This window comes from Sinocyclocheilus rhinocerous, unplaced genomic scaffold, assembly GCF_001515625.1.
Source record: "Sinocyclocheilus rhinocerous isolate Xijiao unplaced genomic scaffold, SAMN03320098_v1.1 scaffold271, whole genome shotgun sequence".
Taxonomy (NCBI): domain Eukaryota; kingdom Metazoa; phylum Chordata; class Actinopteri; order Cypriniformes; family Cyprinidae; genus Sinocyclocheilus; species Sinocyclocheilus rhinocerous.
The window spans coordinates 1531847-1554943 of NW_015657574.1; the positions used below are offsets into that span (position 1 = coordinate 1531847).

At 37.6% G+C, this 23097-nt stretch overlaps 2 protein-coding genes across 5 annotated transcripts; both read right to left on the bottom strand.

The window, feature by feature from the left end:
- Positions 1-50: 50 nt before the first annotated feature.
- On the bottom strand, positions 51-1714 carry LOC107721288 (uncharacterized). The gene has a single exon (XM_016529222.1). The coding sequence runs from the start codon at positions 1611-1613 to the stop codon at positions 171-173; it is 1443 nt and encodes a 480-aa protein (XP_016384708.1). The 5' UTR covers positions 1614-1714; the 3' UTR covers positions 51-170.
- A 3210-nt stretch (positions 1715-4924) lies between these two features.
- On the bottom strand, positions 4925-22633 carry LOC107721369 (C-1-tetrahydrofolate synthase, cytoplasmic-like). Of its 4 annotated transcripts, none has more exons than XM_016529351.1 (27): positions 22318-22633; positions 22109-22218; positions 21118-21202; positions 20205-20264; positions 20072-20125; positions 19623-19759; positions 17647-17747; positions 16328-16464; positions 15986-16097; positions 15745-15872; positions 15027-15124; positions 14739-14912; positions 14397-14533; positions 13651-13697; positions 13457-13564; positions 13289-13363; positions 13100-13192; positions 12866-13000; positions 12723-12791; positions 12452-12563; positions 8844-8983; positions 8648-8689; positions 8386-8486; positions 7909-8086; positions 7284-7391; positions 6763-6900; positions 4925-5560 (listed from the first exon to the last, which is right to left on the bottom strand). In XM_016529351.1, the coding sequence occupies exons 2-27, from the start codon at positions 22207-22209 to the stop codon at positions 5489-5491; spliced, it is 2742 nt and encodes a 913-aa protein (XP_016384837.1). In that variant the 5' UTR covers positions 22210-22218; positions 22318-22633; the 3' UTR covers positions 4925-5488. The 4 variants fall into 4 exon arrangements, with proteins under 4 accessions (XP_016384837.1, XP_016384836.1, XP_016384838.1 ...); XM_016529350.1 differs by having other exon boundaries at positions 22109-22221; XM_016529352.1 differs by lacking the exon at positions 22318-22633 and having other exon boundaries at positions 22073-22147.
- Between the last annotated feature and the right edge of the window lie 464 nt (positions 22634-23097).

A 23097-nucleotide genomic window follows, 5' to 3' on the forward strand; every position in this document is an offset into this window, starting at 1 on the left:
AAAATTACAAACTTTTCCACAATCCGACATCAATAATAAATATTACAATTGTTTGTTTATACACACCAATTCCTCCTCTCTTTTTTTCCATCTGTTACACACAGCTTTATTTATACCATCATAGAGAAATATGAAACCATTTGCTGAATAAAGAATATAGATATGTGTGGTTACGCATTATCCAAACTTATCTGATTGTGCTGCTGTTCGATTGTGAGTTGCTCCACAGCGCCACGAATGGCTGCTTGCACCATTGAAATTGCCGTCTGAATCAGTAAGGTCTCATTACAATGGCTGTGGTCCAGTTCAGGAGACATATTTAGGTCAGAAGGATGCAGTGTGTTGATCGTTAGGCTGTTTATTCTTAAATGTTGCCAGGATCCATTCACTGTGAGACCATCAAACTGAGGCGTCTCATTCATGTTCTCTTCCTCTGATGAATATGCTTGCTCTATAGTAATCACTGGCTTGCATTTGACATAATTTTTAATAGGCTTCTCAATTAAGACTAGCAGATCACCACCTGATGATGTGCCTGGAAACTCACTGCAACACGACGGAGGAACCTCAGAATCCAAAACACCATTAGTTTTTAATACCTGGTTTTCTTCTTTATTTATATTAACATCTTGGTCAATACATATTTCCTTCTTCTCATCCATGTGGTCAGACTCAATATGTGTGTTAACGCTCACCTCTGCACTGAATGTAAATGTCTCTGGAATGCATTCCGCTTTTATGTCTTGTTCTTCCTTTTGGTTCTCTTCTTTTTCTATACTGGAACTGTCCAAAGCAGCCTCAGGTGATTGATTCAGTTGATCAGTTTCTTCTTTTTGTGATTCCTTGGGAGCATTATACTCAAACTGATCAATATGATATGCTTTCTTCTTTCTTGGAAAGATGTGGTAGATCTTTTTAAATGTCAAACCTTTTGTTGCCGTTATCTCCTGAAAAACCATGCTATTGTCTTGCTCTCTACATCCCCTTCCTAGATTGACATTGGATGTGGTAGATCTCTTACAAAGGGGCCATAATGTAAAGAAAGGCCTAGTTTTACTTGTCCCATTTGGAACTTCCTGGTTTACATCACTCAGTTTATTCTCATCCATGGAGTTACACATACTGTGTTGAGCTTTGTTTCTGTTTTTCTTTGTTTTTTGAGGATTCAAAGTCTCGTTTTCTGTTCTCTCTGATTCCTCCCTATTTCCACACCTGAAGAGTGAGGAAAACGTCCTTTTAATGGATGTTTTTGAAGTGCTTCTGGTCATTTTTGTTTTGCTTTCCATATTTTCATCTTTGCTTTCACTATGCTCCAATGTTACAAGAATTCCTGAGGTATCTCCTGGAGCATCTGGCTGGGTTTCCTTCTCCTCTGAGGGGTTTTCTGGGCTGTGGTGGGTAATAAGTGAGGATTCATTTCCATAATTTTCTTGATCATTATTCTCCGCTGTGCTATCACAACTTTTACCTTGTCTTTGCCTTCTCTGAGATTTACCTTCCAGTTTCTCCCTTGATTTTGACTTCCCCAGCAAAAGTCTCGGTGGACCCGTCAGTTTTCTCTTCAAACACCCCCTCTCCTGACTGTCGGGTAATTCTTTCTCTTGTGTGGACATGGTTAATCAAACTGTACCAAAGTCAATAATAGTCCAAACTGACAATACTGGATCAATTACACAAGCGGGTGTTTTCTCTGCTTACATATCGTCAGTTTAAAGATGTGGAGATGCTGCAAACCAACACAAAACATTGTCTTGGTGAAGTTAAAGGTTTTCTGTATTTCATTTGTTGATTGAAACATATCTATTGCCTGATTTGTGTTCAGTAATAAGCTTTTTGATATAGGCTATTGTTAATTTGAAATCTTTATATTTTGATCATACTGAGAGATGACATCTGCAATGTGCTACAATGTTTATAGCACAAACAACATGAACTCACACTGGGTGTGACACCAATGAAAAGTCTCTTTAAAAACATCATTTTGGCTATATAAAGAATTCAATAGGCGTTTTGCTAACAGTAAAAGTGAACTAAATACAATTAAGTGCAAATAATAACTTTATCTCCCAACACTTTCTTTAAATGATAGGCTACAGGAATAAATGTATCTCAGTGCAAAGTCAAAACTCGAAGGCTATTCCGACAAAACCCTATTTTGTTTGTGACGTCTGTAAATTTGAGACGAATGCAAACGGTCCTTACTTTAACTTAATCTATATGGTTATTAAAGATAACTCAGAACAGCATGTTAACTAATATTTAAAAAAGTACTACAACAATGTACTAATTAATAATAAGTTAAAACACCTACCTGTAAAGCACAGAGCACGACGTAAACTATTTTCACGGTTGTCTGGGGCGATGAGATTCCAAGAGCGTTTATAAATCCCCTCACAGATCTGCCGCGCTCAGAGACTTGCGCCGACTCACAGCACTTTACGCGCCTGTTTCCATGACGACCAACTGATTGACGGTTTACGTGAGCGTGCCGATCACCCATCCAATCAACATGGAGGAGGCTCTGCTAATGTGAAGATATTATTGATATCCATCACGGCGACCATACACACTCGCCATACACAATTTCCTGACACGTTTTCCCCACCTTTATCCATAAAAAAAAAGTCGGGGGAAAAAAACACTAACAAGAAGGCAACTAGTAGCCTACTTTTGGCCCCTGGAACGCATTTCACACTTCCATTAGTTTAATTTAGGCTATCTACTTACAATGTTCAAAATGTCCAATTAATGGTTAGTGTACATCGTTTTCAAATAATTTTGAATATTTGATAGGTATGACAACTTAACTGGAAATTATGAATAATATATTTGGTTTATGTGATAATTAGGCTACCTTGTTTTTTCTTAGCACATTAAATGCCTGCATTTCATCTCATAACTGGCAAATTTGTCTCCTTGGTTACCAAGCATTCTAAGTTTTGTTCATTTATTTTCTATTTAGAATGTTGGTCCTGATGAAAATTATGCCAAAACAAGGGACAATTATAATCGTCATAAATTGTTATAAATAATGTGTGTAAAAACTGATTATTGTGACACGCACACACACACACACATGTTGGGTTTCCATGTTTTATGGGGACATTCCATAGGCGTAATGGTTTTTATACTGTACAAAGTATTTTTATTACCTTACACGTAAACCTAGCCCTTACAGGAAACTTTCTGCATTTTTAGATTTTCAAAAAACTTCACTCTGTATGATTTATAAGATCGTTTCCTCATGGGGGCCAAAAAATGTCCATACAAGGACAAGGTTTTTGGATATTGCCATCTTTGTTGTATACCTGAACCACACATACACACACACACACACACACACACACACGATTTTATATATATATATATATATATATATATATATTCCATGGTCTGTCGGAATACTGGATTCTGATTGGCTGGCAGGTATGCCGTAAACCCATTTAATGCAATGCACAGGTAGTAAAGAACTGTTATGTTTTGGGGTGTATATATAAACACCCAAAAACATAACAGTTCTTTACATTTTTGTTTAGAAAATAAAAAAATTTAAATAAAAAATCACCCTAACCTAAAAGGGCTAAATTTGCAGGCTACACTCTAAAGAATAAAGGTTCTTTATTGGCATTGATGGCTCCATCCATTCCTTTCCATTCCACCAAAGGGTCTGGAAAAAGGTTGGTTATATTATTAAAATATTCTTCACACTAAGAAATAAAATAGTTCTTTTAAGAACTGTTCCTTGAAAAGTTCTTTGTGGAACCAAAAAAGATTTTTTTTCTATTGCATCGCTGTGAAAACTTCCTTTTGGAACTTTTATTTTTAAGAGTAACTGTTATTCTATGACACATAACGACTGAAAATCTAATCTGGAATTAAATGAAATGTCCGTGATGAGCAGATAGCACACATAAATTAATTGTCATTTGGAGGCTTGCTTGATGTTTGCAAAAGACAAATGTGCAAATATGACCTGTTATCTTATTTTCCCAGGGTCTAATTTATATCTATGTCAGTAGCAGACATTTCCTTATGGACCTTTTAGTCGGACAGCAGCCTTTTTTATCATTCAGGCATGTTTTAAACTTCGTTCAGAAGAGGGATTGCTTCTTTCACTCAGGATATATATGACACAAGTCTTGACATCTCATGCATGAAATGTTATTTCAAGCCCAAAGCCACCAATGCTAATGCTCAGTGACGTTAGGTCCCAGAGGTCTGAGGAAAATATGCCCTTGAAAGCCGCACCAGAACACCAAAAACATACAAAGTACTCAACAAAGCTACCACACAAATGTATTTAGGTCTGGCGGAGTTTACTCCGGTTCACTTGAATAGGCTGCCTCATACTGATAAACCTGGTGGCAATGTCTTGAACTAACCCCTGAATCAAACAGGCCAGATGCACACTCAGTATCCCACTTAGCAAATATGGCTCTATTTTCATGGTGACAAACCCATTCAACTTTAATTTTACAAAGCGCAATGTACTAAAATATGATAACGCCTTTTATATGAGTTTCTGTAAGTATCTGCATACAAAGGTGTTTAACATTTCTATGTATGAATGTAATAACATTTTAAACCAAATTAACACATAAACCAGCAATCCTTTGTTAAAATAGGACTCCGAAATGTTGGGTTTCATTTTTGATTAGCTCAAATTCAATATCAGCACAGCATGGTATACGCACATGGTTTTACCCCATAGAAACAGAATGCTTTTCTAGTCACACAGCTTCAGATAACTGTAAGGGACACATTGACAGTGATCATTGACTACTGGACAGCAGCAATGGCTGCTGGGTAACGTGTATTGAAGAAGAGGCTAAAAATAAACTGGACTAACAAGCTGGACAAATATACAATTATCTAATTATAGTCTACAATCAGGTTGGCAAGCTTAGTATCTATAGCAACTGGAAACTTAATTAAAGGCTAAGCCAAGATTTTATTGGAGTCAAATAAGACAGCATATAGAGTAAACATATAGACATTACGCTATCTCATATATTTACACATTATCTATAAAATCAACAGTGCCTTTCAATGATACTGACAAACGTTAGCGTAATAGGGAAAATACTGACAGACAATTGGTTCTGTGTTGCTAAAGCTCAGTCATGTCTAAAAATATCATATGGATCAAGAAGCACTGCGTAATAACTGTGAGATCTGGAGTGAATTAAAATACAGAGCAACATCATTTGTCTTTTACAAATTTACACTTAATACAGTGAAAAATACATAATTAGTTGCTTTTATAGCAAATAAAAACAGCAGTTGCATGAAAATACTTGAAAATACTATACATGTTGATCATACAGAGCTAGAATATGATGCCACTATTTGACTTAAGAGTATTTGTAGGTTTTAGAAATCATTTAGCCATGTTAAAAGGAAACTGTTTCTTTCCACTTACTAAAAGTTTGATTGGCCATTAATTAAACCAATTTCAGCTTGCCCATCTTAGTGAGTAACCATTGCACTACTTGCTTTCACTGTAAAGGTTGTTGCCATGGAAACAAGGCCACATGGGATCATCCATTTCTGTTTTTGTCTGTTGGAGAGTTTGAAGAAATTAGTCAATCTGGTGTTATCATGGAGGAGTTATTTTGCTGTCTTAATAATACACCCAATTATGTTTTTTCCCCTAAGACAAAAAAAGCTAGCTGAAGCAATGAACAGAAAAAATAAATAAAATAAAAACAGTCCAATGAGCTAAACAAAATCATGCTGAGCCAAGTTACGAAACCGCATATGAAAATGACTGCTACCCTGAAGAGCGGTTTAATAAATTGACTTACATAATGAACAAAACTGTTGGATAAGGTCACTTGGACCACCAGTGGATTTTGTTGAACAGCTCATTTTTAGCACAGGCATGCAGCCTAGCAACGTGTCTGGATAAAAATATCCACAACATGTGTGACCAAATATTCTCTCTTTCTTTTCTGCACTGTAGGCTCAACCGATGAGTGACTGACTGAGGAGGACAGAAATAAACCAATGACATCATCTGATTAGAGGTCAACCACCTCAGTGTTCATGTAATCTCATCATTTTATCTCCCTTTAGTGTGTTCAGCCAGTAATCATTAACAATGGTTGACAACAACAATCACTTGCTATTATGTTTTTCCTTCCTCAGGTATGGGGAGATGGTGTAATGTGATTGGGCTCATTTGATGCAGTTATGTACACCACCAGTTAAAAGTATAAATTTGATTTGTGTCTTATGTTTCTGTTTAAATTAGTTTCGGAGACACATATCAGTTGTAAATTATGATGCTGAACAAGTCGCTAAAAATAATAAATGGGAATATAGTCTCATACACTACCATTAAAACATTTGGAGATTTTTTTATATTTTTGAAAGAAGTCTCTAACGCTTACCAAATCTGCATTTATTTGATCAAAACTACAGTAAAAGCAGTAGCATTGTGAAATGTCATTACAATTTAAATTGGTTGTTTGCTATTTTAATAAATTTTAAAAATGTATTATATTCCTGTGATGGCAAAGCTGATTTTTTTCTGAAATAGAGATGGTCCTGAAATAGAAAGCTGAAATAGATTTATATACAAAAAAATAGATTTTTGTAACAGTATGTCTTCACTTTTGTCATCGCCTTTTCACTTTAATTAACAAATTCCTTGTTAAATAATAATAAAAAAAATCATGCTGACCTCAAATTTAGAACGTGAGTATTAATATATCTAGTTCTAATATTATATATATAGATATGGAGTATAAAGCTCACCGATTCAGTCAGACAGCAGAGAAAACCTGCTCCAGCATTGGCCTTGATATCAGTTATGGGCAGCATGAAGTTCGACATAGGGTCATTACTCAAGGACAGGTGTGTCTTAGCTATGCAAACTGGCAAATTCCCAAAGTCCTTTAAAAGAGGAAAAACAAAGATGATGAAAAAAAGAAGTGGAATAAGAGAGAATGTTACACTCTGCCTCAGGCAGACAGGCATACATTACAAACTCATTCTTTCAACTCTGTTACACAAAATTTTCCATCCACAATATGTCATACAATGTTTTATTTAAAAACTCTGAGTTGCTTCAATGAGTTGTTTAATTAGTACAACCCACATCAATTAACAGAGTATTAGTATTAGTGTTAAAGTATATACTGTATTTGATGACAAACATCTCATTAATAAAGTATGTTCTATAAGTAAACAAATATCGGAGAGGTTTATGAATACTATTTCTTAGTCTGCTATATGTATATATAATTAAACAGAATTATAATGAAAATGAAGTTTACCTGTTTTGTATAAAGCGCAAGCTTTTCTTTTGCTTTTGGAGACAGCTTGATATCTTTTGCACCATACATCTTTTGTGCCACAGTCCTTAACTTATCGACAGCTGGAATCTGAAAATAGCCATTTATCTGTGTTTAATAATGCATTAGTATGAATAATGGATTTTGGCTTTATTCCACCAGTGGAACCTTTCTGTACTTAATACATACAGACTTCCTCCTAGCCTTAATTTGCTATGAAAAGTTTTCATGCTGGTTATATTTAGGCCTTGTCAATTAAAAAGATTTCATGCATTATAAAGTCATTGGCTGCTAATGAAACAGCTCTATATATAAAGTGTTAATTGAGCTCAGAATATGTGTGGGAAAGAAGAGCACAAAGACACTGGGTAATGAAAAATCCAGAGTGAAAGTAAAATTGCTCCACTGTGTACTTGTATAAGGAATTTAATGATGCCGCAAACAAATATCCTTTCACTTCCTCTAACACCTAGTTAATCAGCTGATGCTTTTACACAAAGCAAAGTACAGTACATTTAGTATCAGTTTCAGTTGTAAAAGTGGGATTTAAAGCTACATTTTTTTTGAAGTTGCCAGTGCAAATCTTACCCACTATGCCACTTCTCACCTGTGGGTCGTAGAGGAACCTGAACTGTCCAGGTAGTTTAGCTGCTCTCTGAACAGCTTCTGCCAGAGCCAGCGCTCCAGCGCCCCCATCAGACCAGTTAGTGCACTGCACTGCTTCAAAGGCTCCAGCCTGCCTCGCCTGGCCACACACCAGCTCCAGCTCAGCGTGAGTATCAGAGCTACGCCAAATACAATCAGAGCCCATTTTCACACACATTCACTCAGAGTAGGAGTACTGTGTGTGGTTCAGTTTGGCTCGTGAGCTCGTAAAATGTAATTATTAGATTATAATTAGAGATATATGAGTGAAAAAGCATAAAATAGTACACATGGGTAATAATCCCCGCCATGACCCTGCAGAAGATAAAGCGGTATGGAAAATAGATGGATGGATATTGATAATAATGTGTGACTAGTTACAAATAGCTAGACAAAATACACACAGACAGCACTTTTGGTTTGCTGTTTGATATTGTACCTGAATTTGTTGACAGCTACGATCACTGGCAAACCAAATGCTTGTGCATTTTCCACCTGTCTCTTCAGATGACAACAGCCTCTCTCCAGCTGCTTTAGGTTCTGCTTTGCAGAAAATATCTCATGTAAAATATACTAAACTCATCCACTCACTTTCAGAAATATCATTCAAATTTTCTTGCAGTAATATGGCTTAACCCTTACAAATATGAACATTCAGAATTGTACATAAAATGGTTACACAACTTGAAAGAGTGTACTACCTCCTGTGAATACTCTTTTGGAAGGGGCAAACCAGCTTGGACCTATAAACAAGAAAGAAAACAAGTGTAAAGACAATGTGAGATATTGCCTCTGTGAGAACAAGCACAAGAGTGCTTAATAAGCACAATCTATGTGTTATAGGCTCAAGTGAATATATAATGAAAAGCTGTCTATAAATTTGTGGGTCTGACTCACAGGGGGGGCACCACCATGCATCTTCAGGGTACGAACAGTGGCCACCATCACTACCACATCTGGCTGCAGGTCTGAGCAGCGACATTTAATGTTGAAAAATGTCTCCAAGCCAATGTCAGCCCCGTGACCAGACTCAGTGACTGCAAAGACAGGAAAGAGTAGATTAGACAGAGTTTGAATATTGTGACGACTTGTGCATTAGTTTTTGTTGTTTCTATTACACAAACCTAAACCTAGATGTGATAATACACCACGGTTCAAAAGTCAACAAAATGCAACAAGGTTGCGCACCAAGGCCCAAAAACACAGTAAAACCAGCAATATTGTGGAATATTATTACAATTTAAAATTGTATTTAAAATCCGGTTTCTATTTGAATAAATTTTAAAATGCAATATATTCCTGTGATGGCAAATCTGAATTTTCAGCAGCCATTACTCCAGTCTTCAGTGTCATGATCCTTCAGAAAACTTTCTAATATGCTGATTTGTTGTTCAGGAAACATTTTTAAAAAATTATTATTATCAAAGTTGCAAATTCAATTGCACTATTAAAAACCGTCTTTACTGTCACTTTTGATCATATAATGTGTCCTTGCTGAATAAAATAATTAATTTTTGAAACATTTGAACAGTAGTGTATTTATGCAGAATGTACAGCATTACAGAATTATAAGCAAATGTGTTAATATATATACAGGTGCATCTCAATAAATTAGAATGTCGTGGAAAAGTTCATTTATTTCAGTAATTCAACTCAAATTGTGAAACTTGTGTATTAAATAAATTCAGTGCACACAGACTGAAGTAGTTTAAGCCTTTGGTTCTTTTAATTGTGATGATTTTGGCTCACATTTAACAAAAACCCACCAACTCACTATCTCAACAAATTAGAATATGGTGAAATGCCAATCAGCTAATCAATATTTATATCATATGATAGGCGATATCACACGAGCAGCGAGAGCAACACGATTGCTGCTTATGTCCGAATACCACGAGTTTTTATAGCCTACAACAGTTCAGTAAATAAGAAGTTAATATTGTTTTATATTTTAAACACAATATTGTCTGTTTTTGCTCAGTTTTTCCAACAAAAATATTAAAGCCACAACAGAATTGTTGTGTGTCTCCGAGCAAAACAGCGGTGAATGAATCCACGTTTTGAACGAATCAGTTGAATCAAAGCCCCATCATAAAGCGAGGCCCTGTCCCAAATGGCACCTTAAAGGGTTAGTTCACCCAAAAATGAAAATTAGCCCATAAATTACTCACCCTCAAGTCATCCTAGGTATATATGACTTTCTTCTTTCAGACGAATCCAGTCGGAGTTATATTAAAAATTGTCTTTGATCTTTCAAGCGGTTTCATGGCACTCAGTGGGTGTTGCATGCATCAGTCCAAAACCAGTTAAAATAAAATGTGCCCATCCATAAAAAAAAAACTGTCTCACACGGCTCCGGGGGCTGAACAAAGGCCTTCTGTAGCGAATCAATGCGTTTTTGTAAGAAAAATATCCATATTCAAAACGTAATAATCACTTTAATGTAGCTTGCGCTCACTGTTGTACATTTAACCCTTTAAACCCTCACGGTTTTCCTCAAGAGTCTGCACTTTCGTGACATAATGCCGCTTTGACTGCCAGGTAGAAGTCCAGTAGCCCCTCACTGCAGAACAAAGATCCAGGGGGTGGGGTTGGATCCACATCTAACAAAGAGTGAAAAATTTAAGGGGGTCTGAATACTTTCCGTACCCACTGTATATGTAAGGTGGGAGGAGTTGGATCTGGATCCAACCTCGCCCCCTGGATCTTGTGTTCTGCAGTGAGGACCATCTTTAGAAGTTGGCTGCTTAGCTCGCAGGCTTGCCGGCTCAGCAGAAGGGGGCGCTCGCGAGCACCCTTCTGAATGTTAAAATGATGAATGGGACACCCTACGGCAGGGGTAGGCAACGTCGATCCTGGAGTGCCGATGTCCTGCAGAGCTTAGCTCTAACCCTAATCAAACACACCTGAACAAGCTAATTAAGGTCTTCAGGATTAGTAAGGCTACAGGCAGGTGAGGTTTTTTTCAGGGTTGGAGCTAAACTCTGCAGGACATCGGCACTCCAGGACCGATGTTGCCTACCCCTGCCCTACAGTCTCGTGGACTTAACGGACACGCGCACGCAGCGGCCATTGTAAAGCCTGTGTTCCCTCTCATAGGCTCACTTCGATGCTGCGATGACGTCATCGCTTTGGGAACACCTTCGGTGTGACGAATGTCTGAAGCCCTTATACCATCACGCCAATTCATTGGCCAAATAGCGCTTAGCACCGCCCCCAAAGCGCAAGTAGGTGAGCTATATAGCGTGCTGTGCGCTATTTTCATCAGATTTCATTTCCTTCAGGAAGCGAATCATCTGTCGCCCGTACGAAAGCAAAAAAAAAAAAAAGAAAAAAGGTTGTGTTCTTAGCTACAACGCAAGCGGTTAGACCTGAGTTCAACGGCCAAGCCCTCTCGTCCTCAGGCCCCTAATAGCAGTTCCTAATTCCTCTGCTCGTCTTCGGAGGCCAGGCCCTCCTTTAGAGAGAGTGTACGAACCGCACAAGCGTATTCGACTCTCTCGCTGTGGCCTCCCGACTCCGATCTTGACGGTCCCGCCGCATATTGCGCCTCGGGCAGTTTTAGATCGAGTCCTTACGACGAGCACCTCCTCGGATACTCTGCGCGTTCCAGCCTTCAGAGTTCGAGAAAAAGCCCAAGGGTCATGCGAGCATGGCCCGTTTATGACGGCCTCCAAGGCTCCCACTTTTGGGGCAGTGGGCAGGCCCGACAGAACAATCGGACATCTTCCCATTATAGTTTTTCCCGCTGGTGTACTCAGGTGTACGTTTCAACCGTAGAACACCCAAGACCTCTGGCAGACTACTGGGCCGCGTGGAGACGCCTGCCCGATATTTCACCCGAGATGTTATACTTTCCACTTGCACGAGCCCGCTAAGGTCCGCTATGGTATGCGTGACGTAAAAATCGTCATCGGAGAGTGTGCGCGGAGGCTCTTCGCGGACATCTGCGTGCCTCCCATTTTTTGTGTCCGCGCGGTCAGTAGGCTACAAAAGCACCAACTGCGCATGCGCAGGCTGTGTGAAGAAGACCGTTGCTACTCGAACCTGTACAATCCGTCGATAAAACAATATAAAGACAGCCAGATGTGCAATAACTCTGGGCAACTGTTTGTTCACATGTTTGTTTACTGTTCAAGCCGATCTGCATGCGCATGTATGGAACACGTCCGCAGAGCGGACCATCAGCGTATGCTTTCGGTAGTATAAATACAAGTAGTCAGCGTCCGCGCTGTCCGTGTTCGCGTCCGGATTGCTCATGCGGAAAGTATAACACAGTCTTAAGTCCTCAAGACCGAAAGTGCACATGAAGTGTTACATTTGGGACAGGGCCTGAGCCGTTTACTAAATTCCTGAATGAATCAGCCGTTTGAACGATTCGCATGAATGAATGAATGACTCATAAAGACATTTACCGCCATTAATTAATCGACACATCATGTAATTAATTAGATAAAAAATTTTAATTGACAACCCTATATATATAAACTAGATTCCTTCTTTACCTACAAAACCTTCGGATCCAACCATTTTTAAAGCCAGTTTGTCTGCCAGAATGGAAGGACTGCCTTGGGCAATATCAGCTAATGGGCTGGTGTGAAGAAACACTGGTGTACCCTAGAGAGAAAGACTGAGATGTGCTGAGACAGAATCTGACAGAGCTGAAATAAATAAATAATAAGGATTCTGTGTGCAGTGATTCTAAAATATTTATACAGAAAATATGACAATGACATTTTCAGTGGTCATGTAACATTATGCGCTATTAAATCTTACCTCTACAGTTTGCATCAAGACAGGTTTCAGGGTACCTTTCAATAGCATGGCCAACGGACCACTCACATCCTGTGATGACAAGGTTGTGTAGATTAGATCACACACATATACAGACACACAAACATGTGAACACACATACTGACTAAATCCTCTGTGGTGACGGGATCTCCAGATTTGCTTGTAGCTACTACTATCTTGGCCAGCCTCTGCTGCATCTCCTCCACACTGCTGCTGAGTGACAGTATAGCCATGATCTCATTTTCCAGAGAGCCAGGATCCTGAACAGCGCAGACACCCATTAAAAAGAATAAATCACCCTTAATTACATTTTCAAAAAAGGCACTAGGTCAAATTGAAATTATGACACAGATACATACTGTTGCAGTATCTGGGTCAATGTCTAATCGGACAAAACGTCTTATTTCGGTTCCTGTGAAGGCCAAGGGGTCGGATTTCTCAATGCCCAGTTTCTACAGGTCATGAAGGACACTGTGACCATGTCATCATACTTCTGCAATGGATTTGAAATGAATATCTTACTATAGACTGTGTTTTCTATGACTTACCTTCATTCGGTTGAGCTGTGCTGGAGAAAAGGACCTTTGCCCCCTTCTGAGAGGAACCAACAGGTCAAACAAAACCTGCAAGATTTAAATGTGTGAGATCATACCAAACGCAAACTGTACAAACACATGAGTATAAACACACACACACATATCAAACACAAACCTGACCTTCTCAGAGAGCTTGGTCTCATAGTGAGCATGTGCTTTAATAGTGTCCATCACCACTTTACTGGCAGCAGAAATTAGCTCATTTTGACCTGAAGACTGAAAGCTGACCTGGGATCAATGTGTTGGAAAATATTCACGTTCCATTTGATGAGATATATTTTAAAATCTCTTTTGCAAAAGGGTCTCAAACAAACCTCCTCCAACGGGATAATCTGAGAATATCCACCTCCAACAGCAATCCCTGTGAACAAAATGAACCCATGACCTCAAGTGAAAAAGAAAAAAAAACATATAATACACTTGTGTTATAAAAGCCTGTTTTCGTCTCAGAGTCTAAAATAAAATGCGTAATTGCTAGTTTTGTGAATAAACTTTAAAATAAGGAATAAGCCACACTGTGAGACATAAAGCTGCACTGTCCCAATTTTAAGAAATAAAGTCGCGTTTATGAGAAATAAATTCACAAATGTTTGAAATCAGTTTACAATTGTGAGAAATGAAGTTGAAACAGGCTTTCACATAGATCAATGAGATTGTAAATCAGCAATGATTTTATAGCGTCTCATAAATAATTTTTTAAATCTCATAATTTCAACTTTTTGTCACAATTTCATCGTAGTTGATATCATAATAATTCCGTCTTTGTATGACTATTGACTTTTGTCATAATTATAATTTTCATCTCAATTTATTTATATAACTGTTTGTCAGGGTTTTTTCATCTTATAATTTTGTACTTTTAATGACTTTAAAAGTCATTATTATGACTTTTTATGTCATTATTTTTTATCACATTATTATGACTTGGTGTGTAATAAGTTTGGATTTTTTCTTATTCAGTGGAAATTGGCTTCCAATGATATATATCAATTTGCCTAATAATTCCGCACACACTGTAATCTTAGAAACCTGGGTGGAAAAAAGTTTGTCCCTCACTCACCCCTAGCACCAAAACAGGATCCTGGGGTAGGTTCTTGCACGCAAGCAAAAGCGTTGATATTCAGGTGGGCCCCTAAAGCCTGAGCCAGTCCGAGAGCGGTGGTGCGCTTTCCCTCGCCCAATGGAGTGGAAGTAATTCTGGTCACAATAACAAAATGAACTGACTTTGAAAGCATTATGTTTGTTGTTGAATTGCTCGACGACAGAGCTTAAGCTGGATGTGAATGCAGTGTGTGATCCATGCTTAATGAAGTGTTGTAAGATCCCATTTGGCGCTTGTGAAAAGTTACTACACTATAAGATTATGCTAATGCACATAATTATATTTCAGGATGCATCCTACCCAGTGACAACCACATATTTCCCATCAGGCTGTTTCTCCATGCGTTTCAGAGCATCCAGTCGTATCTTAGCCCTGCTCGTACCATATGGCTCCACTTCCTCAGAAAACAAGCCCACCTCTCTTGCAAGCTGACCAATTGGTTTGCTTTGGCATGAACAGGAGATGTCAGCATCACTGAGAAAATGCAATAGACATTCACATGGGTAAGCAAGAGTCACAAAAGTGTCACTTTACACAATATGCTTTAATTACACAATCTTTATATAAGCATGCATGCCACAACAGTACCTCGGCTGAGGCTCTTGGGGTTTCTTCTTTGTGTAATCTATGTTCCATTTTCCTGGAGTGTATGCCTGCAGAAACCGCTTTGCACTTTCTACTGTATTCTGGTCAAAATCCAAATGAGAAATCATAAGTATTTGTAAAAAAGCCCTTTCATACTGTACAGTATTGTACAAGTATGTTTTTTTTTAATGTTTGAAAGAAGTCTCTTATGCTCACCAAGGCTTCATTTATCTGCCAAAATTCAGTAAAAACAGTGATACTGTGAAATATTATTTCAAATTAAATGAACTGTTTACTTTTTTAATATATTTTAAAATGTAATTTACTCCCATGATGAACTCAGCAGTCATTACTCTGTGTGTATGTTTTTTTCTTCTTCTGGATTTTCTTCTGGACATTATAAATGTCTTTGATCTTACTTTTGATCAATTTAATGTGTCCTCGCGTAATAAAAGTATTAATTTCTTTCAAAATTTAAAACTTTGAACTGTTGTGATGTTGTGATGCCTAAATTCAATTGTAGCATTTAAAATGATTGCTTTTGGTCTTTTATTTTGTCATCTATTTATACAAACTAGAAAAAAAAAATCAAGTATTAATTTGTCAGTAGGATTTGCTGCCAATAAAATTGTTGTCCACTCTTGTTTTACCTTATTGGGTCTACGTGCACAAACAAAGCATACAAAGTCAGTTGCTCCTGATATTTCCCCTGATATGATACCTTCATCAGCATGGCTACCGTCATGGGTCCGACTCCACCAGGCACTGGGGTGATGTATCCAGCTCGCTCTTTAGCTGAGGGGTAGTGCACATCCCCCACCACCCGTTTCCCACTGGCTTTACTGCTGTCTGTGTGAGAGTCAAAGGTAAACATTTAAATTTAAACATGTGAGATAAAACCAGCAGCTATTTGATATTCCATTACTGTTTCAAACAAATTAGATAGAGTCAAGCAGAGAGACCTGGTACATGATTGATACCACAGTCTATGACCACCGCCCCCTCCTTCACCCACTCTCCTTTCACCATCTCAGCTCTGCCAGCACCCACAACCAAGATGTCTGCTCTGCCCACCTAAAGAAAACAAGATGCTCAAAGTTACTCCAACATTCACCTACTCCATTCGTTAAACCGGACTGCATGCCAGGTCAAGGTCTCTACTCAATATCGATAAAGCAACCACTAAATTCATCAACAGAATCATGAGCTCTTCTTTGTTGTAAAATCTAGCTGAAGAAATGCTCATGTTCAAAACTGGGAAAAGGGATTTAAAATAGAGCGTGAGAGAAGCAGATGAAACCAACCTGTTCAGCAAGGTCAAGGGTCTTTGAGTGACAGGTGGTCACTGTGGCGTGATTCCATAAGAGCAGATCGTGCATTGGCGCTCCAACGATCTTACTGCGGCCGATCACGACAGCATTCTTCCCCATCACACTCACACCTGCACACATGAATCACACTTGCTCCGTTCCAAAACCCAGTGAGCATTTTAACGTGCACTATCGACACCAAGCCTGTTCTAAAGGTCTCATTTTAATTGTGCTGCCTTGTTTGAGCTAAATTGTTAAAGCAGCATCACATGTATATTTTGTGAAGGCAGAATGCTCAGCATAAAAAAAAATACCAGATGGTCAACATGGTGATAGAAATTTTGGTTGTACATTACAGTATACACTACTGTTCAAAAGGTATGTATTTATTAATTTTAATGTAATTATTATTTTATTTTATTTAGACATTAATACTTTTATTTAGCAAGGATGCATTAAATTGACCAAGAGTGTCAGTAAAGATGTTTATCATGTTAACATTTTTCTATTTCATCAAAGAATCCTGAAAAAAGTATCATGGTTTTCACAAGACTTTTAGGCAGTACAACTGTTTTCGAAATTGATAATCATACAAACGGTTTCTTAAGCACCAAACTAACAGATCCTTTAGAATCATTTCTGAAGAATCATGTGACTGTAATGGCTGCTAAAGAAATGTTTGCCATCAAAGGAATGAATTACATTTTAATATATTTTTAAATGAAAAGCAGTTAATTTAAATTGTACTAATATTTCGCAACATTACTGTGCTTTACTGTCATTTTTGATCAAATAAATGCAGCCTTAGTGAGCATAGAAGGATTTACAAAAATGTATTTTACCGACCCCAAACTTTTAAACAGTAGTGAATTTCCTTAAAAAGCAAAGTACCAATAAAACATTCTCTATAATTAAAATGAGGTATTGTACCAAATATTTTTATTTATTTCTATGCTTATTAGAGATGCTGCCCATGTAGGCAGTAGACGGCAAAGAAACTCGCTGGGTTTTAAATCAGAGCTCTTTTCTTTATCTTTCTGCGACGTGCCCTTTCTGACGCAACTTCATGTGCTGCTAAAAAAAAAAGAATGTTCTGGATCCTTCTTTTCTTTCCTGACGGCTCATTTCACCACCCAGTCATCAGACTGCACCGCTCTGTCTGTGTATGTGTGTATATATAGATTTTTACACCTATCCAATCACACTGCACACTCATTGTGCTGTAGTACGAAGGCCTCCTAGACAATCACGCTATGATTCTGACTGATGAGAGCTAGAGCTCATGGGTAGCGCTTCACAAGATTTCTACCCACCGGTCTGACTGATGAGCTCCATACAGCCATTAGGAGTGCATGGGATGAAACAGTCGCCCAGGTCTCCACGAGACAGCTTCCCTGCATTTATACTGGTCAGGCTGAGAGGAAGACACATGAAATAATATACAGTTACAATGTTCTGTGGAGGTTTTTAAAAAATAATAATCGCCATACATTAAGAGAGTATTTCTGAAAATGTTGGCATATTATAAGATCTATATCATATTTATAGAATAATTCCAACACCTAATATGGCAACTGTAACGTTTTTGAAAGAGGCATGTTTCTTTCTTTTATCTAGAGCAGGAATGAGTTTTTTTTTTTTTGCACCAGCATTAAAAATTATTTTTTTTTACAGTGTGATTTGAGTTAAGAGTTAGTTCACCCACAAATGAAAATTCTGTCATTAATTACTCACCCTCAAGTCGTTCCAAACCCATAAGACCTTCGTTCATCTTCTGAACTCAAATTAAGATATTTTTGAAGAAATCCGAGAGCTTTCTGACCCTCCATAGACAACAACGCAACTGAAACTTTCAAGGCCTGAAAGGTAGTAAGGGCATTGTTAAAATAGTCCATGTGGCATCAGTGGTTCAACAGTAATTTTATGAAGCTACGAGAATACTTTTGGTGTGCAAAGAAAACAAAAATAACAACTTTATTCAACCATTTCTTCTCTTCCATGTCAGTCTTTGCAGCGCGTTCACAAGAGTACCATGACAAACGTGTGTGGTGCTGCTGCGTTCTGACATAGAACCCGGATGCTCTGCGCCTTGTTTACAAGCAGAGGAAGATGCACACTGTGCATAAAAACATGTAAACATGTCTGAAGATTTCGACAGAGAGTATGACTTACAATTTTTGCCCAGCCTTACTTAAATCGAACCAGAATATACAGATGATGAACTAAGAGAGATGGACGTTCTACGTCAGAACGCCATTTCCTGCGTCGGCAGCATCACATGCATGCATTGTGGTACTCTCATGAACGTGTGTCGAAGACTGACACGAAAGAGAAAAATTGTTGAATAAAGTAGTTCTTTTTGTTTTCTTTGCACACAAAAAGTATTCTTGTAGCTTCATAAAATTAGGGTTGAACCACTGATGTCACATGGACTATTTTACCTATCTCCTTACTACCTTTCTGGGCCTTGAATGTGTCAGTTGTATTGCTGTCTATGCAGGGTCAGAAAGCTCTCGGATTTCATCAAAAATGTCTTAATTTGTGTTCTGAAAATGAGCGACATGAAGGTGAGTAATTAATGACAGAATCTTAATTTTTGGGTGAACTAACCCTTTAAAGAAGCAAACTGACAGCACTGTTGCAAGATCGTATTATTGATTTGAAATATATTATTGAAACAATCTTGACAAACAGTTTTGCACATTTCAGTCTTTCTGCTTCACCTTTCCTATTAAAAGTTTCCTATTAAAATGATAACCAGCAGCTTCTAGTCAAAAAGCTCAATATAGCTCCTGTCAGTAATCACAATAAACACATTTTTAATCACATACGGTAACGCAAGTGATCTATTTCCCATAAGTATGAAGCATAAATCTGATGAAACTCTCATAGGATGTCTCAAGAGCCTGTATGTGGATATTGCTTATTTGTGCAGATTTTAGACTCAGTTGCCCGTCAAAACTATTGTTACGTAGACAACTCATCTGAAATCAGTAAAAAGGCCAATATCCACAAACATCAACAAAAAGAGCCTTTGGCCTTCTGACTTTTGAGTGGAAAAAACAGATAAGGGAGCCAAATAGAGTGATTAGACCTGGAAACTAGACCTAGCAGAGGCCCAATGGATCAAACGATGGGGAAAAAAAGTGTGTAAAATGCAACAACTTGACCTTGTAAAGAAAAAAGACTGCACTACCTGTCTATTCCAGTTAGTTTAAATAAATCCACTATCAGGCCCATTTTTCTGGACTTGCTTCTCAAACATACATTTCAAGCAAATAACACCTACCCATCCACATCTTTCTCTGGGGCCACAGCATTGGTTACTTTCTCTGCGTTTATTGTGTTGATAGAGTCAAGTGGTAGTTGTACGATGAGGCCATGGACTGCAGGATTCTCATTTACTGCAACTATACTTCGCAGGACCTTAAGAAAATCAGTGGGATCAGCCTTCAGAATCGAATCCTTTTTGTCACAAAATTTTTCATTTGCTATTTGCCATTTGCCATATTTATTTAATAGCTCAGAATGCATTTATCTATACCAAACACTGACCAAAACTAGATCCGAATGAACTGCAGGGTTCAAAGTTGATATGAACTGAAGACGTCCAAAGGCTCTAATTTTCATTATAATGAGTTGTAAGTAATGCCGCATGGACATATAAAGAGAGAAAGGACGTAAAACAAGACAAGGCGAATCACATTGTTGTTATTGCTTGGGGCATGTTTCTCTTACTTCATCCTCTGTGGCTGTCTCGGGAAGCCTAATGTGGTTCGCATTGATCCCAATCTATGCAAGAGAGGAAGACAGTGTCAGCAAGAGGTTTATGATAAACTTGATTTCTGTTTATTAAATCAGCTCACTGAACCTCAGCCGCTGCCTTGAGCTTCATGCTGATGTAGAGGTTTGAGTCATCTCTGTCCCCAACCTACAACAAAACACAGGGTATACGAGTGTGTGAAAAGAGTACAAAAAGTAAAAATGTGCATAAATTATATATTGTTTGTTTAATAATTTTAGACATTTTAAATGTTTATGTCCTATAAAAACAGAATCAGCAAACAACTCACTCAAATGTAATACTGGTTTCAATTTTACAAAATAATGGTGTATTATGTAAATGTCTAATGTTGTAATATTTCTGTGAAAATGTTTTTCTCAAAGGTATGTGTAATGTTCTACTATATATGTGTAAATATAAAAAAAAACATTTTGGTGTAAATGTTTTATGCTTTATATATTTAATACATTTTATATTTATGAACATTCATGAATACATAAACATTATAAAAATATTTGTAATATATAATATTGCATTTTGATACCGAAATTTAAATGCTTTTTTTTTTTTTCAGATTTAAATCTGGTTATTTAATGGTCAAAAATGTTTTGATCAAAACAGACCAAAAATATTTATAAGAACAACAAAACAAACACAGTTCGGGCAGTGATATTATTATGGTCCAAGATATGAGTCACACACCATATCAATGTTATCTTATCATGGTGACCTTAAACTAACACAACTTTCTTTCACGTTGCACACTTATGCATTTATCAACACATGACCATGAAGCCATAGGGAGATTATCTATTTTAACACAACACCCACAACCGGGAGAGAAAAGAAAATGGCACATTACCAAATGACCATCTGGAGTAGAATGAAAGAAAAAAAGAATAGAGAAGAAAGATGAGTCAGATTATCAGGAGAGAAAAAAAATTATACAGCAAGCTATCACCACAAGGTTTATTATAATGAGAGAGAGGACCAGACTGACCTGCAGGACAACCAAGCCGGGCCTGAAGCCTGGGAACTGATTCTTCATCTCTGCTACCTCCTTCTTCAGTCGCTCCTTCACCTGTCTGGACATAAAGTGAAGAATGGCATTAAATCTAACTAAAAAGGGTATTTTGAATTATTGTTTGATCTCAAATAATAAATGAACACATGTATTTAACAAAAGTACTATACAAGTTGATAAAGCTGAACTTCACCTAAATGTTTTAATGTCCTTCTCATAAAGTGTATTAAGGACAATTAAAATATAATATACATTGATAATGATTAATAACAATTGCAGTGCAATGTAAATATAAAGTATGTAAATAATTATATTAATAGATTATTACATATTATATACTGAAGTTTGGGGTCTGCAAGATTCTCACCAAGGCTGCATTTATTTGACACAGTAAAAGCAGAAATATTATGAAATATCATTACAATTTAAAGAACTATTTTATATTTTAATATATTTGAAAATGTAATATATTCCTTTAATGGCAAAGAAGATTTTGGTAAATCATTACTCCAGTCTTCAGTGTCACATGATCATTCTAATATACTGATTTGAAACATTTCTTATTATTATCAATGTTGAAAATAATTGTGCTATTAAATATTTTTGGTATAATTATTTTTTTCAAGATTTGTTGATGAACAGAAAGCAAAAAAAACAAAAACACGTTCATTTAATTTTGTAATAATGTAAAAGTCTTTGTAAAAGTGTCACGTTTGATCAAAATTATTTCTTAAAAAAAATTACTGAAACTTTTCAAAGGTAGTAGTGTAACGTGTATATACTGACTTAATAATAAATTATTATATCATTTAATAATTAGATTTAAAAAATGAAATTAATATATTATGAGCATAAAAATGCAACATTCAATTTTATACAATTTGTAACATCTCTGTATCCAAAAAAGGAGGTCCTTGGCCTAAAAAGGCACCTGATCCACCTGATCTGCAGGGGCCCTCGAACTCACTGTGAGGTCTTGTTTCCAGATACAATGGTTGCCATGGTGCACTGGCTGTCCCGGTATCTCAAAGCTCCCCGCCGGAGCACAGAGGCAGTGACGGCAAACATCTCCAGCTACTACTGAGCACAACACAGTGGCAAAGTTAGTAAGAAAACATAATAGAGAAAAAAGCACCTGAAAATAGAGTTGCTTCAGTATTCTACACATATCAAGACCTGTCCTGTGGGAAAACGTAGCCTGTACAGCCACTCCTCCCTCTCTGCTTTCTGCAAGCGTCTCCTCTGCTGTCACAGGAAACTGTGCAGTGTGCAGCTCCCAAACCAGAGTGTTATCACTGGATCCAGCTGCGGCATTCCAGACTATTCCAGCACGAGTGGGCAAGCAAGCTGATAAAGGAGTCCTGTCAAGGCTGCAAAGCTTAGACAAACTCAAACAATCACATGGTTTGCGGAAAAAGCATGCACAGGGCCAAAGAGGTTAAAATACAACTGCTGGGCTGTGGAGGAAGTGGGCTGTTCCATAGCGAAGAGCCAGGCAGCCAATCAGGGATGCTTTGAGCTGGGACAGGAACAGTCTTGGGACTCTGAGCTCTGTCTCCTCCTCTACTTTCTGCCTGTGAAAAAAACTCCAGCATGTGATTTCCGAAAAGGAGTACCTCCTTCTCACGCCTCTGGTAAGCAGCCCAAAGCCTTCAAAACAGCTGTCAATCAAACAACCTCTGGGAGGAGTCGAGTGCAAGAAGTCTAAACACTAGATTTTTGTTCATGTGCTGCCTGCAGACAAACTCATAGAAGCATTTGTTTGTTTTAAGGCATTTCTGCCACGATGCTGAAAATAATATAGGGGCAATGTCTTAAAACTCTGTAAGTTTGCAGTGTTATAGATTTCATTGGCACTCTTTAAAATACATTTCTGGCACAACCACAGAAAAACTAAATTACTAAAACATATGCATATGCGATTACATATCTGACATATCCAGTCCAAGTGGAGAA

Excerpts from the sequence above, each read along its gene's own strand:
- LOC107721369 (XM_016529351.1), bottom strand. The coding sequence starts at position 22,209 with ATGTTTGCCGTCACTGCCTCTGTGCTCCGGCGGGGAGCTTTGAGATAC. Across the intron at positions 20,126-20,204 it reads AGCTCAAGGCAGCGGCTGAG|ATTGGGATCAATGCGAACCA; the intron begins GTTCAGTGAGCT and ends TCTCTTGCATAG. Across the intron at positions 12,792-12,865 it reads CCGTCACCACAGAGGATTTA|GATGTGAGTGGTCCGTTGGC; the intron begins GTCAGTATGTGT and ends TTGTCATCACAG.
- LOC107721288 (XM_016529222.1), bottom strand. The coding sequence starts at position 1,613 with ATGTCCACACAAGAGAAAGAATTACCCGACAGTCAGGAGAGGGGGTGT.